General features: G+C 40.0%; 1 protein-coding gene across 1 annotated transcript in view; it reads left to right on the top strand.

Moving 5' to 3' along the window:
- The window catches only part of Mybbp1A (MYB binding protein 1a), a 114,114-nt gene extending 90,744 nt beyond the window's left edge, over positions 1-23,370 (top strand). The window contains exons 16-18 of the mRNA XM_067159573.2: positions 6,028-6,268; positions 10,952-11,193; positions 20,842-23,370. Of these exons, the coding sequence (XP_067015674.2) occupies positions 6,028-6,268; positions 10,952-11,193; positions 20,842-21,415 (1,057 nt within the window). The 3' untranslated portion in view covers positions 21,416-23,370. The remainder of the gene's footprint in view (positions 1-6,027; positions 6,269-10,951; positions 11,194-20,841) is intronic.
- The last annotated feature ends 349 nt before the right edge of the window (positions 23,371-23,719 follow it).

The following is a 23,719-nucleotide window of genomic DNA, read 5'->3' as shown; positions in this document are numbered from 1 at the left end:
AAGAAGACATAGAGGAAAGAATAAGAGGAGATGGAAGAATTATCATAGGGGATATGATGCTCAAGTAGGAACTGTGAGAGATGGATATGAAAGTATTCTAGGAGCACATGGATGGGGTCCACGAAACCCAGAAGGAACTAGACTACTTGACCTCTGCCTGAGGAACAACCTTATAATAGGGAACTCATGGTATCAAAAACAAAAAAGCCATAAGGTCACAAGATATGGATGGGATGGAAAAAGTGAATCTCTTATAGATTACTTTTTGATCGAGAAACAACTACAAAATAGACTGTTAGATGTAAAAGTGATTCCTAGTGTCTCCTTGGAAAGTGATCATAGACTCCTCATTGGATACTTAAAGTTTAACAAGTTAAAAGAAGTAAGAACCACACAGGTAAAGAAACTCAAGACCTGGAAGCTGAAGGACAATGATAGAATAATGGAGTTCCAAGAAAACATCAAATCAGTTATACTAAAGACAGATGAAAGAACAGTTGAGGAGGAATGGAAGGATCTGAAAGGAAATCTAGTAATGATAACTGAGAAGGTTTGTGGACGAACCAGTGGCACAAGAAGATGGAAGGAAACTCCATGGTGGAGTGACAGAACAAGAACTGCTGTCCTGAACAAGAACAACATGTTCAGAAAATATTTCAAGAACTGGACTGATCATAATAAGGAACTATACAGGGTTGCTAAAAAACAAGCAAACAAAGTTGTTACAGAAGAACGAGAGAAGTGGTTGAACAAATGGAGTGATGAATTGAAAGAGGATGTTAATGGTAATAAGAAAATGTTATATGGGATGATGAAAAATAGAAAAAGAGATAAAGAACACTCCAAATACCTAAGAGATGATAATGAAAATCTGATCACTGAAGATGAGAAGATCAGAGACTTGGGGGGACTTACTTTGATGAATTACTAAGTGTGAATTGCATGCAGCCTACACAAAAAGACAGTACCAGTACTACCTCCTGCAAGTCTGCTTCTGACAACAGGTTAGAATTAACATGGAATGATGTAGAATATGCCTGGAAATACATCAAAACTGGAAAATCAGCAGGGGCTGATGAAATTAATGGAGAAATGATCAAGGCAATGGGCATTTCTGGAAAACATTGGATCTACAGACTCTTTTGTAATATCTGGAATGAAGGGGACATACCAGTCGATTGGAAAACAGGCATCATAATTCCATTCTTCAAGAAAGGAGACAGAAAGAAATGTTCCAACTATAGAGGCATCACTTTAACATCTCAAGTTCGTAAACTTTATGAAAGAATTATAGAGCATAAAATCAGACCCCTTATTGAAGAGAACCTCTTCGAAGAACAGTATGGATTCAGGAAGGGGAGATCAACAACTGATTTAATCTTTACAGTCCGTCAGTTAATGGAAAAATGCTATGAACACAACCAAGATTTGTGGTTAGCCTTTCTGGATATCAAGAAAGCATTTGATGCAGTGAATAGAGAGAAGGTGTGGGAAGCACTGAAGAAAATTGGAATACAGGATGACATGATACACCGGATCAAGAATTTGTATGAAGATACCCAAAGTAAAGTCAAAACACCTGGAGGAATGACTGAAACCTTTGATATAAAATCTGGGTTAAGACAGGGTGGTGTTCTGTCTCCTTTTCTTTTCATCACTGTGATGAAGGAGATCCAGAGAAAAGTTCACCAAACCATTGGAGGTAAGAAAATGAAAGTTATATTGTTCGCAGATGATATATGCTTGTGGGGAGACTCTAAAGAAGATCTTCAAGGACAAATAAACTCCTGGGCAGAATCTGCTAAAGAATATGGACTCATCTTCAGCCAAGAGAAAAGTGAGGTTATGGTCATGAAGAGATACGGGCAACCAATGGGACACATTGAAATGGAGGGGAAACAGCTACAGATGAACCATCAATTCAAATATCTTGGAAGTGTTATCTCTGATACTGGTTCTATAGATAAGGAAATTTCCCACAGAATTCAGGCAGGCAGCAACTTTTACAAAATAGTTAGACATAATATGGAATAAGAAAATACCAACAAAATGTAAGAGAGTCATATATGAAACTTATTACGTACCAATCCTGACCTATGGTTGCGAAACATGGACCATGAGAAACAAAGATGTTAGTAGAATCCAGGCAGCAGAAATGAAATTTGTCCGTAGCATGATCGGCAAAACACGGAGGGACAGAGTCCGTAATGAGGAAATCCGCAAGCAGGCTCAAGTTGTAAGACTGCAGGACAAAATAACAGTGCAGCAACTGAGATGGTATGGACATATGTGACGCATGTGTGATAACAGATTACCAAAAAAAATGTACGATCTAAAACTTGAAGACAAAAGACCAAGAGGGCGACCAAGACTCAGGTACAAGGACATCGTGAAGATTGACATTCATCAGAGAGGACATACTTTGAAAAGCATTGAAGAAGGAGAGAAGTTCAGGGACCGCAACTGGTGGAGAAGCTTTGTTTGCCGACCCATCGCTTAAGATGGAACGACGTGGGATATGTATGTATGTATGTGTGTATGTATGTGTGTATGTATGTATGTATGTATGTATGTATGTATGTATGTATGTATGTATGTATGTATGAAGACACCAATATCAATTCACACACTTGCTCAAGACCATTCAGTTGGTGCCGGACCATACCTGCTGCTGTTAATCTGTTTGAAGGGAAACAACACAGATGTGAAGAGGCCAGGAGAGAAGCATGAAAACGCCGTGCAGCACAACCATGCCCTCTTCCAACAATTCTGTGCAATCTGTGTGGACGCATATTCCATGCTAGAATTGGTCTGTTCAATCATCGAAAGTACATCCACCGACATGTGAATTTATTGGAAGAAGTTAATTACTCGGAAACGAGTTAAGCCGATGACGATGACACCAGAAACTAGATTACCAAGGAGAATTATAGAGAAACTCTGGAATTGGAAGAAACAAGTATGATGGATTGAGGAAGTTGTAGAGGATATGGAAGAACTACAAATAACTGGATGATTTGCAAAACATAAAATTAAAAACTGAAAAACATAAAAATAAGATTTAAACCAAAAATAGACGACGACATACAATGAAACAGGTGAGGAACGACAGAAAAGATCAGAACGAATGAAGAGCTACTGGGCAATTTGAAAAGAAATCTTATCGAAGAAGATGATCAGAAAATGATGTAGGTGGTCCAAAGAGACCATAAAAGCAAAAGAAATACAGTGAAACTCTGTTAAGAAGTTTTTCAAGGGACTGCAAAAAAAAAACTTCTTAAGCAGGAAACTTCTTAAAAGGGGTAATGCCCAAAAACTTATTCTGTACTTTGAAATACATGTGAAACACACAGCCAACAGATTCCTCGTTTGTGAACAATACCGAAATAGGCCGATATATAAGAGCTGCTTACAGAAAGCCACAATATAAAAATTTGATTATCATGACAATATTTTTAGAGATAAAGTAAAATAGTTGAACATACCATATTATAAATATATTTGATAAGAGAAGGGAACATATTAAGTTATATAAAAACGTTGCAAGGTTTGACTATTTTAGCAGGTAGAACCATGTCCTTCCACACTTCCCTTCCCTGCGAACTTACACTCTCTGCTTCGCAACAAATTGTTTTGTAAGCGAAAACCAAAAACCCGATGGCACTACAGCCCTTGAAGGGCCTTGGCCTACCAAGCGACCGCTGCTCAGCCCGAAGGCCTGCAGATTACGAGGTGCCGTGTGGTCAGCACGACGAATCCTCTCGGCCGTTATTCTTGGCTTTCTAGACCGGGGCCGATATCTCACCGTCAGATAGTTTCTCAATTCTAATCACGTAGGCTGAGTGGACCTCGAACCAGGTCCAGGTTAAAATCCCAGTCCTGGCCGGGAATCGAACCCGGGCCCTCCGTGTAAGAGGCAGGCACGCTACCCCTACACCACGGGGCCGGCTTTGTAAACGATGCCGGCTCGATTTTTAAAGCGTTCCAGCCACCCGCTCGACGCGGTAAAAGGTACCCTTAATTTGCATGAGGCTTTCTCCTGCACAATAGTCCCACTGAAAGGTATGTTTAAACTTCGCTGCTGTTTAAACCATATTAGCAGAACTTGTTCTATTTCATCGTACTTTTCAGATTTAACTTCCTTACAATTTGCTGAAGTATTCCCTGCAGAAGCAGAGATCTCTTCTTTCTTCGCTATAATATCGTTCAAAGTAGACGGCGGCATCCCCAGCTCCTTTGCCAAAGCAACACGAGAAAGTGTAGATGACGCCACTTTCCTTATAATCTCCACTTTGTCTTTTATTATTAGTGCCTTTCGCTTGATCTCTTTCCTCTGAGTTGCGCTTATTTTCACTTTTTTAAAAAAGCTTGTACGTTGATATTACAAGTACAAGTAACTTCTCCTACTCCTATTCATACTAATTACGACGCTACACTATGCTTGGCAATCCGTAGCTTAGGCTTACAAGAAGCAAAGACAAGACGTGTACTAGTTTGTTAGCATGTGCTTTCTATCTTCCTCACACCCCTGACACCTGCTTCAAGGATAACGGCAGCAAATGGGAAATCTAGCAACTTACTCTTAAGAGATTCTTAGAACCTAGGCCTAAATCGCCCCTGCATTCCTACTGGTTGTCACGGCAACGGGCGTAGTTTCTGGCTGTTTCACAAGTACCCCATGGCCAAGCCAGTATTGAGTTTATTTTCCCGCTTCAATCCTCTTCATGCTATAGGTAATGAAGAAAAGAAACACAGGTTCGAAGTTTGTAGAAATTAGTGCATGGAAATGTATCCGGGGTATTACGTGGAAGAGATAAAGGTGCAGTAGCAACGCTAGCACATCTAAACTTAAACAGTTTCTTTCCCCGCGAGAATTTTATTTGATGTCTCCTCATCCTTGTGCTACGTTCTAATAATGCGATGTAGTAATTACGAGTGACACGATAATACAATGTTTAGCTCGTATAAAGGTAAAATTAAAAATAACTTTCAATTTTATGCCAACACGTGGTATTGCAATGCCTATGTGTGCCTCCCTCAACACCCAGTTGGCTATCAACATTCGTTCAACTTCGTAAACGATCGGGATCTTTCGGTCGGCTGTTTGGCGGCATGTGTATCAGCTGGCTGCTGGCAAATCGGCTGTTTCCTGCATAGAGTCGCGAAGTTGTTTTTATTCACCTCACTAGTAATAGACACGGAAAATCTTATCAGTTTAGTTCAAAAACGTAATTTCCTCTACGGCAAGGCCCACAAGTATTATTGCAACAACGTAAAACAGAATGCCTGGAAGGAAATAAGCAAGGGAATGAAAAATCAGACAGGTTAGAATATTCAGTTTTGTGGTAGGTTAACAGTAATGTTTAGGCCACCTCGATTAATGACTTCACCCTGTCGCGGCCCGCAAATTACTGCATTAAAGTTTTATCAAATCATTCATTGCGTACTTTGTTTCTTACGTAGAATCCCGTTCGATTTTATTCCGCTAGATGGAACGGTGGAGTGGAAATTTTGACTGATGGGTTCGATTCGATTCCACAAGTCGAGAGTGATCATCTGCTGTCCGTGTTGTCATAGCGTGACGTCATATGGCCGTGGCAGGCCCGCACATGTTCCGTGACACCAGACACACACCGCGAGCGCGCGCACGGTCTAACACAGGGTGCAACTTGCGCGGAGACTGGAGGGTTCTAACCACGGGCTGCTTTGAGCGGACGTTTTCTATCTCAAGGGGCTCTAAAATCTGAACTGATTAAGCGGGAAATATATTTACAACAGAACACTTTAAACGGGAAAAATATACATATGTCTTAATGCAACTGATCAAGGGACCAAGAATATCACACTTCTTAGGCGGGAAAACTTCTTATGCGGGAACTTCTTAACAGAGTTTCACTGTAGATATATATGTTTCTTTACCTTTTTTCTTCCTGTCTTTGATTTATATAGATATTATTTGTGCTATACATTAGTTAACAGTTATTTTCCATGGAGATGTAACTAAAGAAATTCTATATCTCTCTTTAGGGACTCCTTACTACCATTGAGCTTGTTTAAATCAGTACTACAAATCTCTTGGAACGGCAGCTGGTCCCTAGCCTCTCAACTCGTGGAGTTCACTTTTGACCCAGAGGTGCGTCCGTTCAGACGCATCCAAGCTGTGGATCTTCTGCAGACCTTCTTCCACGACCGTCGTCTCTTGTCGGAACCTGCTAACAAAGAGAAACTGGTGGCATTGGAGAAAGCGCTATCTCAACATGCTGTCAAGGTACTGTACTGTATTGAACTGTGCGTTGTTCCGCTACTGCTACCTTCAACATTTGATGTTTCATTATCTTTGTGGGGCCAGACTTTATCATAAATCTTTCTTATTAGAAGTGTCATTTAGTTTTAAATAGTGGTAAGATGATCATAGAAAGGGATTTGGAGGATAACTTCTCTTAAAGTGGTTGTTATTTTTAGCTGAAAGAGCTGAAAATAACCACCTTAGGGACTCGAACCATAAAGGCTCCTACACACCCGGGTGAACATGGTGGCGGTGGCGCGATGGCAGTGAAATATTTCCTGCTGAACTTATGGACGCTTTCAGACAGGCAGCAATCTTGCGGGCAGCGTTCCCAATAGTAGAGCGTTCTACTCTGCCTTCTCGAGTTTACCCACTGCCCACATCATTGTGTGTTCGCATGAACAATAAGTACAATGAGTTTGACAACAGAGCTACTGACTGATGAAGTGAAATTAGACAGTGTATTATTTGATTTGTCGGGGGGGGTGATTAGCTCATTGGCTTAGCTGCTGGCTTCCCACCCAGAAGGCTGAGGTTCGAATCCCGGTCAATTCTGGGTCAAGTTTTCCGTCTCCTGATTCACGTAATGTCAGTAAGGGCATCAGGTCTTAAACCCCCGGACAAAACCAAAACGAACCTAGGTGGCTCCAGTGACCCCAGAAATAACTGGGATAAGCTGAAGAAAGTTTTATTATTTGATTTGTCACATCCTGATTTTTAAAATATAAGAAAGAAGATGACCACGTGATCATGTTAACTCTAATCAGTTGATGGTCCTGAGCGGAGACATCCAAGTATTTTGTAAACCAGGTCATAACATAATGCGAACCTGCATGCACAATGTCCAAAATATAATTTTTTAAACAATTTCAGTCAGAAAAATTTGCAACAACCGATTCACTGTCATTAACATAAGCAAGAATTTCTCACATTTCTCCAATTGTACACAATGAAAGGAATAATTACCTTGGTTGCTGCTGCTCGTCGTCATTAACTACAGCTGCCAAAAGTAATGCTTCTTTTTCCAGATGAAATAATTGATACATCGTTGACGATGTTGTCCATACACGACTTTTCAAACTGATCGCTCCCACCGCATTGTTTGGTGTGCAAAAAGACCTGATCGCCACCATGACCACCACCACGATCACTCTGGTGTGTGGGAGCCTTAATCCCTCGTTCTTTAGACGTGTACTTTAACTATTCTGCAGGTATGAAGGAGGCATGACCAGCTCATAAGTGTTGAATTATATTTTCCTTCTGTATTAACTAAGTAATTGCTCAATTATTATTCCTATTGTTATTTATGGCAGTGAGGAAATTCTTCGTTTCTGTTTCTTTTCTGGTGATATAAATGAGGATTTTTGCTGTCAGAATGGCTTCATCTGAAGAAGTTGAACAATGGCAAATATCTTCAAAGAGATTAGACAAACTACTGTATTAAAAACTCTACACAAGTTCCTGAGCACTTAGATGAACCAAGAAAGTGTTTTTATGAAGTTCTGAGCATTGCAGTATCAACAGTATCGTGTGAACGAGGATTCAGATTCTTTAACAGAATAAAAAGGAAGCAGAGACTTTCTCTGGAGATCACTGTACTAGGAGATGTCATGCAGCTGGCAGTAAATTGACCACTCTGGTGTAGTCTTAGACAAGTGGTATTTATTACAGTATATTACAATCATTCCATATTAACGGTTTTCACTTTACAAAGCAAAAAAATTAATGTATCTTCCTAATTCAGTACAAAACATAATTCCATCATAGATGGAGCAATAAAATTCAAACATGTTTTGACTCGTTTGAGCCATCTTCAGTGAAATCGGGGGGGGGGGGGGTTGAAGTAGTCTTACATAATACAAGCTAAATATGTGCTAAAAACATAATGAATGACGAATTAAAAACAAAAGAGACAGATGGAAATAAAAACAATAACAATGCAGAATATTTACATCACTAGGTGGAGCAATAAATAACTCGCTAAGACAAATTCAGTGAACAAAGTGTTAATATAAAACATAATTGAAACCTAAAAATGTGCTAAACCTAAGAAAATAAAAGGTAACAGATGGAAAAAAAAACAATGAGTGCTAATAGTGAGGTTGCGAACCTCTTAGGCTGAAATTTTTTAGTTAGATAACACTTCAAAAAACAGGATGGAATCACTGTGTTGAAATTCAGGCTGACAATCTGTCTTTGTAGAACCAGCATTTGAACTTCATTGACGATTTCCACTATGGTCACTTACAGTTTACCATGCACCTGTTACTTCTCTAACACAGCTTCTCAATTTCATCGCTGCTCTCCTGACCATTTAAAATAAGGCAAATACACCTAGCCCTCATTGGAAATAGTCTTTGAGAGCGGGACCACTAGATTGAGAAGAAATTGAGAATGCTGCTATTCTAAAATTTTGAATTCATCGGTGTTTTTCCCCATCACTTATCACATACATTTCACCTGGCACGTTGTGTCCTCTCAAACTTGGCTTCTCAAGCTTTTTCGCTCCCCTCCTAGCCATTCATGGGATGCTGATTTCACTGAAGATGGCTCAAAGAGTCGAAACGTTTGAATTTTTCTTGCTCCATCTAATGGTGGAATTATGTTTTGTATTGAATTTGGAGGATACATTAATTTTTTGCTTTGGAAAGCAAGTGGTATTTGTTGTCAGGGCAGTGTCCTAAAAGTATTGACAAGCCCTTATAACAAAACCGCCGAACTGAGTGGCTCAGGCGGTTGAGTTGCTGACCTTCTGACCCCAACTTGGCAGGTTCGATCCTGGCTCAGTCCGTGGTATTTAAAGGTGCTCAAATACGTCAGCCTCATGACGGTAGATATACTGGCACGTAAAAGAACTCCTGCGGGACTAAATTCTGGCACCTCGGTGTCTCAAAAAACCATGAAAGTAGTCAGTGGGATGTAAAAGCAATTTGAATTTGTAGCAAAACGCGCTTCCTGAAGGTAGCCTGCGCTGGGTAGTGCAACAAATGGCACAGCAAAATGAATGACCAATGACCGCACAGGAGTTACCTTTCGATTAATTGAAACCAATCAAGCTTAAATTTTTTATTTGACGCTTGTCTTGTCCTCGGAAACTTCCCAAAGCTTGCATCTTATGGAAGTCCCAGAAAAATCGATGTGCAGTACAGGGTGTCCCACAAATGTTGACAATAAAATTTAATACAATTTTTAAATGAACCAAAATTTACTTGAAGAAGGCCAAATATATAAACTCTTGCAGCACACGTCACAGAATTCATTAAGGGAAAGTCCACTCTCCAAGCATTAAAATGTTTACAAGGGGATACAGATGTAAACTACACGCTGTCTTTATAGACTACACCAAGGCCTTCGACCTCATAAACAGAAATATAGCAGTCGATAAACTGGAAAAAATTATTGGGAAAAATTACATCATGGGGATTTTAAGGAACATTCTGAACAAAAATTTCATACAAATAGATGACAATGTTGATATATCAGATCCAATAGAACAAACAAACTGAGTTTTTCAAGGTGATCCGCGTAGCCCCATCCTATTTAACAAAGTAACTTCGGACATAACTCAGAGCGTTGCGACAGAAAAGAACAAATTGTGCCCATACGCAGACGACATGATTGTATCCATTGAGTTAACGAGTCTCCAGGAGGCTTTCAACAAACTTACAGTATGGGCAACCGAGAACAAACTCCAGTTAAATGAAAACAAAACTGTGTCAATGACTTTCAGAAAAGGAGGCAAACCGGCATCTAGAGATGTTATAATTTATAAAAGACACACACTATCGATCGTCACATGTTACAAATACTTAGGAATCACATTACAGACCCATGAAATGTATATGTTATCCATGTTTGGGATAAAGTTATAGCTGCCTTATCAAGTACAAACAGTATACCAAATTTACGGAAGTTCTCATTAAATATTGCATTGAAAATTTTTAAATTAAAAATCACCCCACTAGTGACATATGGTTTGACATTAATCTGGGGCCAATAAAAAACAGAAACTTAAGGAAATCGAAAAATTAAAAGCAAGATTCCTGAAAGAGGCCTTGTATATTTTAAAGTATACACCCTCACTCCTGGCATATGTACTCGCCAGGGGATTTGAGAAAAGAGCTATTCCTACCTTCGACAGAAGTGTACCAGAGTCTACTCCGTGAAATGCAAGGAAAAAGGGAGGAAATATTTTCCGAGTGTTACGCTACAGGTGATAAAAGCCAACTTTGCAATGAGACACATCATGACGCTCTTTGCGGTTCATGGTTTTTCACCACCGTATCTGCACGAGGGACATCTACCGGCAGAAGTTGAGTTACTGCAGCACTTTTTCAGCATAGACATCTAGGCGCGATTGCACTGTCATTTGTTTCTCTCTCACAGACTTCTCGCGATGGTCGTGATCGTGCGGTGCACAGGGCTGCCAACTCTTGACCTTAAGAACTAGTCATACATTAGTTAGGTGCAGCAGCGCTAGTTTTCAACTTACGAACTAGCGGACTGGTTTGGGCTGTGTTCGAGCACATTGTACAAAATTAAATTAATTAAACAGATTTCTCTTTAGCTCTCCTCCCCACCAGACTTCTGGTGAGTGAGAAATACCAACAATTTTTAAGGCCTATTGTAAGATATTATTTATTGAAAATCTCTTCTTGTTTGCAGCTTATCTCTGGACTTGCTAGTGTGGGAGATGCTACGCGTGCGGGAGTGAAAGCGAAGTTTGTCCAGAATTTCCTTCAACTGCTCTATGCTGTGTGGCAGTTCCATCGTCAGGTGAAGGTATCCGGCATGGATTGGACTGCTCTACAGAAGGCTCTCAATCAGTTCAGAGAATCTCCAGAACCGCTAAGCCTATGCCAAGTGAAGTCAGTATTCAACAAGCTGGCTGCATGTTTAGGAATAGGGTGAGTACATCTAGCATCTTATTTTATGAAGATGGAAGCTGTGCTTTTCATTGTCGACTAAGTTCCTTAGTCTAAGGGAGGGGGAGTAAGAAAGGAACACAGGAAATAAGATAGATGTTCATAAATTCATAAATACAGAGGAAAATCGCTACCACCAGAGACATATAAGATATTTTCAAAGGCACTTCTACATAGAGCAGAAAAACAATTGGAGCCACAAATTGGTGAGTATCAAGGAGGTTTTAGAAAGGGCAGGTCATGTGCAAAACAGAGCCTGACCTAAAATTCATCATTGCATACCAGAAACAGAGAAACAAGAAATTTGTGCTCACGTTTGTGAACTTCAAAAACAGGGAAACAATGATTCATGTACTCAAAGAAATGGGTCTAGATAGGAAGACAAGAAAACTCATTAAACAGGCAGTGACTGACACAACTTCCAAGGTCAAGTTCAGAGGGATCCTATCGGAATCTTTTGGGATTCAAACAGAGGTCAGACAGGAAGATGGACTATTTCCCCTTTTATTCAATTGTGTTCTTGACAAAGTGATTTGAGAGTGGTGCCACAAAATGCAAGGAATAGGTGGTATATGAATGAGATGCAAGAACAAAGGAATTGGAGTTGACTGTTTAGCCTTTGCGGATGACATTGTGGTTCTGTCAGAGTCAATAGAGGAGGCACAGAACCAAATTGCCCAACTCCAGGAAGAAGCGAGTAAGGCAGGCCAACGGATCTCCTTCGAGAAAACACAATACATCAAAACAGCACCCAGATTGATGACAGTTGAGAGAGAAAGGATTCAGAAAGTGGAGAAATTCAAATATCTGGGGGAGTGGATGGACTGTCAGAAAGGGAGGCACAACAAGATGAACTTGGCATATTAACTAACTACGAACACTTACAACAAGAAGAATATGTCGATCAATGCAAAACTCAGACAGTGATCTGCCCTGAGGCTTTATATGCAGCTGAAAGTTTGAACCTGATAAAAACAGGATTGGTCAAGAAGTTGGAACTAGTGGAGAGAAAAATTATGAGGAAGATACTGGGACCCCAATGAACAGAGGATGGATCATACAGAAAGAAAGGAAACCAAGAATTATATCTCAGGATGGAAAAGATCTTGGATACCATCCGGAAGAGGAGAGCCATGTTCTTCGGACAAATCTACAGAATGAACCTGAAAAGACTAATCAATCAGGTAATATTTTTCGAGACCAGGAAAGCTACTGTGCGCTGGTACCAGAAGATGAAAAGGAACCTAGAAGAAATTGGAATGCAAGGAACGGAAATCAGTAACAGGGATGCTTACAAGTCGAGGATCAAGGCCACAAAAAGGTTTCAAGAAAAAGTTAGATCCCATACCCAAGCACCGTGAACAGAAGAAAGGAGAAAGGATGGAGGAGTACTGGATAAGGGTTAAAGCCCAGAAACAGATGAACCTGAATTCGAATTAACGTGTACCACAGTCGGCCAAAAACGAAAGAAGAAGAAGAAGATGATGAATAGAATGGCAGGTCAGTGTGGGAAGAGGGAGGAACAGAAATAGGAGACGAGGACTAGCATAGAAACACAAAAATACAAAGACAATCCCCACATCTTCAAATACACAAGTTCTCCCCACATCAATCCCAGTTCTTCTACATCCATCTCTTCTCAGACCCCGACGAGCTTGTTTCTGCTTCCCAGCTTCATCAGGAGGGCAGACATCAACACTCATTGAGGAGCGATATTGATAGAGCCTCAGTCTTCATGTGGGGTAAGTGAAATACCCCTACTCGATCCAAGGTAATCAGTCTCCCAGGCTCTAGAGTTATTTCAGTCACTGTTACAAAGAATACTGCAGTGTATTCAAAACGTCGCCAAACTATATGGGATGTACAGAAAACAATAACATGGTTCAACCTGGAAGAAGATCCAAATAACTCTACATACTGTGGAAGCTTCACATCTAAGATTCACATGTCTTTTTGTCATGTCGTTGGTCAGTTCTTCTTCTTCTTTTGAGACCATATTGGATCCCTTCATAATCAACCCTTTGGTTTGTTGATTTCTTGGTAGGAACTGTCCGAGCCTTGTGGTCCTCCCAGTACTTCTTCATATGTATTGATATTCTTGTGTAGAGAATATTCTAGGTTATGTTTTTAAGTGTTGTGTTCACTTTTTTCTTATTCATAGTGTAAGGCTAATTTCTTTCACATCCTCCCTAATTTCTTTTATCCATCTGCAACCAGTTGTAGTATTTTTTTGAAGCCAGATTGTACTGCACTAGCTGTTTCAAAAGTTGCGAATCTGGCATTCTCAGGATGTGGCCAAAGTACCCTAGTCTTTTCTTGCGCATAGTATCAGTAATGGGTTCTAATTTTTGATATACAATGTTGTTAGGTATTATTCACCATTGGTCATCTTTTTGATAGCTTTTATTGATACAAGTTCTTCCAATTCATCTTTCAATCTTCTGTAATCTTTCAGTTTTGGATTGTTCATTTGGATGAAATAATGTTTCTGTGGCATATGTGGCTTCTGGCTTTATGACTGTATTGTAATGTTTGATTTCTGCATTAATGGATAAGTTTTTTTTTTTTTTTTTTTTTTTTTTTTTTTTTTTTTTTTTTTTTTTTTTTTGTAAGTTTCCCATGTTAATTTTTGTGCCTTAGATAACTTGTTTGCCCTTATCTGAATTGAAGGTTTTTCATTCAAATTATTTGTTATTAACTCACCAGGATATTTGAATTGTGTTACAATTTAATTTTAGTACCGTTAACATATATTTGTTTTAATGGTGATGGTTTTTGAAGCATAATCTCTGTTTTCTCAAATTATATGTATTTTTAAAGCCAATTTTATTTGCAATGATATTTGAGTTTTTGCTTCTTCTAAATCTTTGGCCAGTAACGCATTTCCTAAACCATTCTCGCATTACCATTTCTAGTGTACAATTAAATAGTAATAGTGATAAGCTATCACCACGACATAACCCAGTAGTTACTTCAAATGGGTCTGGTAATTCACCTCTGAACTTTACTTTTGATTTGGTTTCTGTAAGAGTTCATTTTATCATATTTACTAATTTAGGATGCAATCCCATGTGTCGTAATTTTTTTTTTTTTTTGCTGGTTGTTTTACGTCGCACCGACACAGATAGGTCTTACGACAACGATGGGACAGGAAAGGACTAGGAGTGGGAAGGAAGTGGCTGTGGCCTTAATTAAGGTACAGCCCCAGCATTTGCCTGGTGTGAAAATGGGAAACCACGGAAAAACATTTTCAGGGCTGCCGACAGTGGGGTTCGAACCTACTATCTCCCGAATACTGGATACTGGCCGCACTTAAGCGACTGCAGTTATCGAGCTCAGTTAGTAAAATTTTTAATAAAGTTGTTTGAGTCATCAACTGGTTTGATACAGCCCTCCATGCCACCGTATCCTGTGCTAACCTTTTCATTTCTACGTAATTATTGCATCCTACATCTGCTCTAATCTGCTTGTCATATTCATACCTTGGTCTACCCCTACTGTTCTTACCGCATACACTTCCTTCAAAAACAACTGAACAATTCCTGGATGTCTTAAGATGTGTCTTATCATTCTATCTCTTCTTCTCGTCAAATTTAGTCAAATCGATCTCCTCTCACCAATTCGATTCAGTATCTCTTCATTCGTGATTCGATCTATCCATCTCACCTTCAGCATTCTTCTGTAATACCACATTTCAAAAGCTTCTATTCTCTTTCTTTCTGAGCTAGTTATCGTCCATGTTTCACTTCCATACAATGCCACGCTCCAGATGAAAGTCTTCAGAAACTAAATCCTATATCAGTGTTTAAAGTGAGCAAATTTCTTTTCTTAAGAAAGCTCTTCCTTGCTTGTGCTAGTCTGCATTTTATGTCCTCCTTACTTCTGCCATCGTTAATTATTTTACTACCCAAGTAACAATATTCATCTACTTCCTTTAAGACTTCATTTCCTTATCTAAGATTTTCTGCATCACCTGCCTTTGTTAGACTGCACTCCATTACTTTTGTTTTGGACTTATTTATTTTCATCTTGTTCTCCTTACCAAAGACTTCGTCCATACCATTCAGCAGCTTCTTGAGTTCTTCTGCAGTCTCAGATAAAATAACAATATCATCGGCAAATCTCAAGGTCTTGATTTCCTCTCCTTGGATTGTGATTCCCTTTCCAAATTCATCTTTGATTTCCTTTACTGCCTGTTCTATGTAAACATCGAAAAGGAGGGGGGACAAACTGCAGCCTTGCTTCTCTTCTTTCTGGGTTACTGCTTCTTTTTCAAAGCCCTCGATTCTTATCACTGCAGACTGATTTTTGTACAGATTGTAGATGATTTTTCGTTCTTAGTATCTGATCCCAATCACCTTCAGAATCTTAAATAGCATGGTCCAATCAACATTATCGAATGACTTTTCTAGATTTACGAACACCATGTACGTGGACTTGTCCTTCTTAATTCGATCCTCTAAGATCAGACGTACCGGGCGAGTTGGCCGTGCGCGTAGAGGCGCGCGGCTGTGAGCTTGCATCCGGGAGATAGTAGGTTCGAATCCCACTATCGGCAGCCCTGAAAATGGTTTTCCGTGGTTTCCCATTTTCACACCAGGCAAATGCTGGGGCTGTACCTTAATTAAGGCCACGGACGCTTCCTTCCAACTCCTAGGCCTTTCCTATCCCATCGTCGCCATAAGACCTATCTGTGTCGGTGCGACGTAAAGCCCATAGCAAAAAAAAAAAGATCAGACGTAAAGTCAGGATTGCTTCATGTGTTCCTACATTTCTTCTGAAGCCAAATTGATCTTCTCCCAACTCAGCTTCAACTTGTCTTTCCATTCTTCTGTGAATAATACGTGTTAAAATTTTGCAGGCATAAGATACTAAACTAATAGTGTGGTAGTTTTCACACCTGTCAGCACTGGCTCTCTTGGGAATAGGTATAACAACATTCTTCCGAAAATTGGATGGAACTTCTCCTGTCTCATACATCTTACACACTAAATGGAATAACCTTGCATGCTGGTTTCTCCTAAGTCAGTAATTCAGAGGGAATGTCATCAATTCCAGGTGCCTCTTTCCTATTTAAGTCTCTCACAGCTCGTCAAACTCTGACCTCAAAATTGGGTCTCCCATTTCATCAGCATCAACACCCTCTTCTTGTTCCAGAACCAAATCATCTACATCTTTACCTTGATACAACTGTTGGATATGTTCCTGCCATCTTTCTGCTTTGTCTTCTTTCCCTGGAAGTGGTTTTCCATTTGCTTTCTCCGAAGGTTTCCTTGATTTTCCTGTATGCAGCATCTACCTTTGCTAGGACCATACAACCTTTGATATCGCTGCACTTCTCCTTCAGCCATTCTTCCTTAGCTACCTTGAACTTTTTGTCCACTTCATTCTTTTAATCACCTGTAATCTTTTTCTGCCCTCTTCATTTCTAGCATTCTTGTATTTTTGTCGTTCATCAATCAGGTCTAATATCTCCTCAGTTATCCACTGATTCTTAGTTGATCTTTTCGTCCTTCCTAACATTTCTTCAGCAGCCCTACTGACTTCATATTTCATGTCTATCCACTCTTCCTCTATTGTGTTTCCTTCAGCCTTTTCATTTAGTCCTTATGCAACATGTTCCATGAAAAAATCCCTCACACTCCTTTCCTTCAACTTGTCTAGATCCCATCTCCTTGTATTCCTTCCTCTCTTCAACTTCAGATGGCATTTCATGACTAACAAGTTGTGGTCAGAGTCCATGTCTGCTCCTGGGAAAGTTTTGCAATCCAACACCAGGTTTCTGAATCTCTGCTTAATCATAATGAAGTCTATTTGATACCTTCCAGCGTCTCCAGGTCTCGTCCATGTATACAGCCATCGTTTGTGGTGTTTCAACCAAGTATTGGCAAGGACTAAATTATGATCAGTGCAGAATTCAACCAGGCGACTTCCTCTTTCTTTCCTTTGTCTCAATCCAAATTCTCCTACTGTATTACCTTCTCTTCCTTGGCCTAGCACTGCATTCCAGTCTCCCATCACAATTAGATTCTCGTCACCTTTTACATATTGTAGTAAATCATCTATCTCTTCATATATTCTTTCGATTTCCTCTTCATCCGCTGAACTAGTAGGCATATAGACCTGCACTATTATGGTGGGCATTGGTTTGGTGTCTATCTTGATGACAATAATTCTTTCACTATGTTGCTCATAGTAGCTTACCCACTGCCCTATTTTCTTATTCATTATTAAACCAACTCCTTCATTTCCCCTGTTTGATTTTCTGTTGATAATTTGGTAGTTGCCTGACCAAAAATCCTGTTCTTCCTGCCAACGTACTTCACTTATACCAACTACATGGGGGACTAGTTTACCTCCGGAATATTTTACCTGGGAGGAAGCCATCATCAGTACATCAGTACATCATTCATACAGGGAGAGCTGCATGTCCTCGGGAGTTAGTTACGGCTGTAGTTTCCCATTGCTTTCAGCTGTGTAGCAGTATCAACACAGCTAAGCCATGTTGAGTATTATTACAAGGTCATATCAGTCAATCATGTAGGCTGCTGCCCTTGCAACTTCCGAAAGGCTACTACCCCCCCTTTCGATGAACCATTCGTTAGTGGTTGCACCTGCGACTTTTCTATCTGCTTCATTGGGACACCGTGGCAAGGTCACCTGGTTCCTGTGAATACAATCATAGGCCTTCTTGAAGTGATAAATGTTATCAGTTGGTCAGTTCATTAATTTGTGTGTATAATTTTTCATTCTTCCTTTTCTTCCAGATGTTGCCTTTCTTTCTAGAATTTTCCTCTCTGTCTGTTTCATCCTCCTGGCTTCTGTTTTCCTAGCGTATGTTAGACATTTGGATGCGTAAAATGCTTTTGGCCTTATCACCGTACTGTAGAGTCTTAATTTGTTTCTGATGAGTGTTGACATCTTATTGTTTATGTTCTGCATGAGTTTGTAGGCTAACTCCATCTTCTTAATTCTATTTCTATTCATTTCTTTGTCCTGACCAAGATATTTGAATTTGTCTGTCTTGAGATATCTTCATAGTTTTCAGCCTAATGAGAGGATAAATAAAATCTGAACTGGTTTTTTTTTCTTTCTTTTTTACTGAATCTACCAACAAATACAAAACAATCACCCTGTTCTTTTTCATTTTTGCCTACATAGTCTCCCAAATTTGACACACATTTAACCATTGAACTGGCAACCATTTGATGCCGTCCTCGAAGAAAAAAGAAGGATGTGTGCTGCCAGTTGCTCACGTACCATATAATCTCGAATTCCAACCGCACTTTTTTTGAAAATATCGCTTCCAAAATTGGGTGCGGGTCTTTTATGAAATTTTGGGAAATTTATCTTTCTGAATGCACGTAAATCGGGCATCACTGCCGGCACGGCTTGGCAACAATGCTCTCTTCGCTCTCAGTATACGCTACTTCCGCGCTTGGCGTCAGTCTCACGCACGTTCTCAGAGTATCAACATGAATTCCGCAGAGCATTTGCGATCTTTTACTGCGAGTGAGAAGCTGAAAGTAGTTTGGGAAGCCGAAATTACTGGAAATCGTGCCGCCGGTAGGAAATATGATATTGACAAGTCGTGTATTTGCAATTGGAGAAAGAAGAAAAATGTGCTATTAACATATAGTGGAGATCATAGAGCTTTCGTGGACTGAGTGTACAGTTTCCAGAAATTGAAAAAGAAAGTTATAAATATGTGACAGAAAGGTGGGAATTGGGATGTGGTGTGTCAACCGAAATGTGTCAGTTAAAGGCATTAGAGATCACAAAGGAACTTTCATCGGGAGGGTTTAAGGCAAGCCGAGGATGGGTTTGTGATTTTTATAAAAGAAATGGGTTGAGCGTACGAAGTCGTACCTCAATTTTACAGCATCTTCCTGGTGCCTACGATGAGGAGTCGTTTCAGCGTCACATAATTTGGTTGCGGAAGGAAAACGCATATTTGCTTTCCCAAATTGGCAATGCAGATCAAATGCCAGTCTACTTTGAAATGCCAGTGTACAGGACTGTGAATGTTAAGGGTGCGAAAAGTGTTACCATTAGAACAGGTGGTAATGAAAAACAACGGTGTATAGTAATGTTGTGTATTCTCGCCGTCAGAACCAAATTGCCGCCGTTCATTGTTCTCAAGCGAAAGACGCTTCCTATAAATGTACCCGCTAGTGTTATCGTCAGATTTCTGAACTCCGGCTGGATGGACAGTTCACTTGTGGAAGACTGGGTAAAGTGTGCCTGGCAACGTCGCTCTGTTGCATTATTGGGACGAAAGAGCTTGCTTGTTGTCGACAGTTACCGCGGCCACACAACAGATGCGGTGAGGAAACATGTCAAGGATGGGAAAACCGACCTACCAGTCATTCCGGGCGGGATGACGTCTATGCTACAGCTGCTGGATGTCTGCGTGAACCGTCCATTTAACGTAGCCTTGAAACAGCTCTATACAGAATGGATGGCGGCTGATAATCACACACTGACGCCAACTGGTCGCATTCAGCGCCCGGAATTTCAGCTGCTGTGCTCATGGATTTTGACGGCATGGAATCGTATCCCTGGAGACCTCATACGGAAGAGCTTCAGGAAATGTAGCATTTCTAATGCTGTGGATGGCAGCGATGACGACGTTTTGTGGGAAGGTGATGGTGATGAAAGTTCCGAAGTTGGTACTGATGATGATGAATGAACTCATTGGATAGAACTCTGGAAATGTTTGTTTACTTTTATTTGTATTTTCTAATGATTTAATGTGTGTTAGTAAAGATTGTAAATAACTTTGACTTCACTTTTTTTAAATTTTGTTCTTTCAAAATAAGGGTGCGGGTCTTATTCGGTGCCGGTTTGTATTCAAGATTATACGGTACTCCTCTGCCTCCACATTCTCATCAAATCTGTTTTCCTCCTCCCACTTCTTCTTTCTGTGGTCCTAACAAATGTTAATCACAGGGTGACAAATCGGAACTGTAAGGAGGATGTTCCAGAGATGTCCAATGTATTTCCTCCAGTTTTTGTTTTGTTACGACAGCAATGTGTGGCTTTGCATTGTCGTACAGAAGGAACCCACCTGGCAGACAATTTCTGAAAATTTTTTTGCACCGATCTTCTTCAATAAAGTCATGTACAAAACGAATATTGTCTGCAGTGATGCTTGTTTGTGGTCATCTTTGGTGAGGCTCATTTTCCATTGCTTTCCATCCTGTCTAAAATTGTTTGTGCCATTCATACACCTGTGTCATTGAAGTTAGCCTACTTCCCCAAACTGTGCAGGGAGTCTTCTCAATGTTTTCGAAGCTTTGGTGCCTTCTTTTGTGAGAACCTTAATGATGATGCACTGCGCAATGAGCATATGTACATATTGTTCGCTCGTGGTGTTCGGAAGTGAGCTGTCGCCTTACGGTGTGTGACGCATCAAGAATCCTACTCCAGACATCCCTACCAACATCCCCTCAAAGCTCCACTCATTTCCGTTCACTGCCAGAGATGCTGATTTTAAATTCCGGTTTATGTTTGATGCACCCTCATATTTAAGTTAAGATGCATCTAAATGTACAATTTACATTGAAATACCTTCAGCCATTTCCTGTAGATAATACATAACTTTTTATTTTTATGTGTTTGTTCCAGATTGATAGTTGGAAAGAAGAAATTCCTGAATGAGCAGCAGACAAAGTCACAAAAATCAAGTGATGGGGGTGATGAAAGCGATAAGGAGGAGAGAGGCAATTCAAGCAGTGAAGATGAATCCAGTGGAAAGGAAGTTAAAGAAAATGGTGCTGTATCTCCTTCAGATGAGGATGACGAGGATGCCGAAAAGCGGAAGAAAGAAAAGAAAGAGAAAAGAAAGCGGGAGAAGAAACGGTTTAAGGAAGTAGCTGAGTTAAAGAAGAAAAGTCTACAGATGCGTATAGATGCTGTGTCCGAAGGGTTAGACTCAGGAATCAGTTTTGCACGGGTTGGACTTGCCGGTATGAACGACGAGAACGATACCGATATGGACAGTGATAAAGAGGACAAGAAGAAGAAAAAGAAAAAGCAAAAGAAGAAAGAAAAGCAGGTGCTTACTAATGGAGGGGGGGAAGATAATATGAATGTGGACAGTGAAGTGGAGACATACACGGTAGAAAACAAGAACAAAAGGAAACTGAACTCGACAGAAAGGGAACACTCCAAATCACCGAAAAGTAAGAAGAAAAAGTAAATATGTACTGTAGGTGCCCAAGTGGAGAGTTAGTTTTATTCCTGAGTGATAAAGAAACTATCAAACAGTTGTTTGTGCTCTGCACTGAATGTTTAGGAGGAAAAGTACCCATGTTTATTGGTCTAGTGATGATGAGAATTAAGAGTTTAACGACACTGAAAGAAAAGTTAGGTATCACCATATTTAATTTACTTGTATAGTCTGTATAGTATAGTGCTTTTTTTTATATTTTTTTATTGTCCATCTCCTTGGCTGACTTCAACTCAGAGAGGCCTGAGTTCAATTCCCGGCTGAGCCAGGGGTTTTAGCCAGGTGTGGCTAATTCGTCTGTCACAGGGACTGGGTATTTGTGTTGTTCGTAATGCACACTTCTCTTCATCTACGAACAACACACCCCAGAACACGGAAAAGAAATGTTCTCCTGCATCCACGCATTTTTGGCATCGTCTTACGAAACTTTGATTCAGGGCCGGTTCGACCATCTGCTGGTAAACTGGCTGGCAGCTGTGCGGGAGGTAAACTACGTGGGGGTGTAAACCAGCTGGTACTTTGGCTTGCCTGCAACCACCTCCGCGCAAGTACTAGGTAGCTACACGGAGCTGGACACCGATAAATGGGGTTGGCTAGACTGATTTTTAGCGACTTCCTGCTTTCGAGTGAGCTGCATGGATGCATGAAGCTCATTTCAATTGTCTTATTTTCCTGTGCTTGCATCTGCTGATTATCACCAAAAAGCTAATAAGGGGAGTCTTAAGAGTTATGGACAACGATTTATGTCAAGCTTTCGTGATTTTAATCTATGAGCTTCAAAATCAATACCTAATTGGGATTAAAATCTCGAGATTACATTTTCTTACGCTATGTAAGGTAGCGTTTTGGAAAGTACTCTTGTAGTAGATTGGTCAAGTCGCTCGCTCTGTAACAGAAGGTACTCAGGTTCTCTTCGCAATCCTCTATTTGCAACTAGCTCTGTGACCTTGTTTAGTTCCACATGCTTCCATTTATTGATAATGCCTTTCATTCTAATGTTTAACTTTATGAAGATAAAGTTGGAAGATACTGTAAATGTAAAGAACTAATCGGGGTAAATATCCATTCATAGGAAGAGGAACTAAGAAACAATGTTACGTTTGGTCCACCCAGTCAATTCACATCACTTTACGAGTGAACTATTTAATTAAACAACATATTAAAAATAAATAGGGACATGTTTTGTCTCAATTTGAGACTTCATCAGCCATAAAATCTCGTGGTAGATTACAGAACTCAAAAATCAGAAATTGAAAAAAATGAAAGAACCCTTCACTTGTAGAATTTTCTTTCCAATTGATCTATTCTGGTAGAAGAAATCAGAAGCCTTATGAGACTGCCTGTCATATGGCAAAGACCAGCGCTGCAAGACCACCTGGTGAATGCTTTTAAATGTTCTGATATGGATTTAGTTCCAATCCTTTCCCGAGGCCAGATTTTCGATCTCCCCAGTCAACACACTGAAACTACCAGATTCCAACAAGGCTTGCAATGTTTTTCAAGTAAGGTCGTTCATATTTAACTTTACAGAAAGATTGTTTGCAAGAAGTGTTAATCTACCTCATAAATATGTGTATTTGTTCTCCAATGTTTTCTCAACAGTTCAAAAGGAACTTCCGTTTTAAATATGGACACCAATAATGGACATTGTTTCCGTACAAAACGTTATGGTAGGCTTGTCGGATTTAAAATTATATTTCATTTTTTAACATTGAAGACAACAAAAGCTTGTGCAAGAAGTGAGTCATTTTGTGTAAATAATGTTTTTATATTATATCTTTTGCCTTTCTCAGAAATGTCCCTAAAAGGCATTGGTTCTTCCATTTTTTTTCCTTCAGTTTCTGATTACCGGGTGAGTCGGCCATGCAGTTAGGAGCGTGCAGCTGTAAGCTTTCATCCGGGATATAGTGGGTTCGAACCCCACTATCGGCAGCCCTGAAGATGGTTTTCCATGGTTTCCCATTTTTACACCAGGCAAATGCTGGGGCTGTATCTTAATTAAGGCCACTGCCGCATCCCTCCCATTCCTAGGCCTTTCCTGTCCCATCGTCACCATAAGACTTACCCATGTCGGTGCGACGTTAAGCAACTAGCAAAAAAAAAAAAATCTGATTTTTGAGTTTTGTAATCTACTACGTAATTTTATAGTTGATGAGTCTCAAATAGAGACGAATCATGTCCCTATTTATATTTAATATGTTGTTTAATTAAATAGTTTCCTTGTAAAATGATGTGTATTGATTGGGTGGACCAAATCTTACATTGTTTCTTAGT

The sequence above is a fragment of the Anabrus simplex genome, chromosome X (assembly GCF_040414725.1).
Source record: "Anabrus simplex isolate iqAnaSimp1 chromosome X, ASM4041472v1, whole genome shotgun sequence".
Classification (NCBI taxonomy): domain Eukaryota; kingdom Metazoa; phylum Arthropoda; class Insecta; order Orthoptera; family Tettigoniidae; genus Anabrus; species Anabrus simplex.
This window is presented reverse-complemented; position numbering and strand designations above follow the sequence as displayed.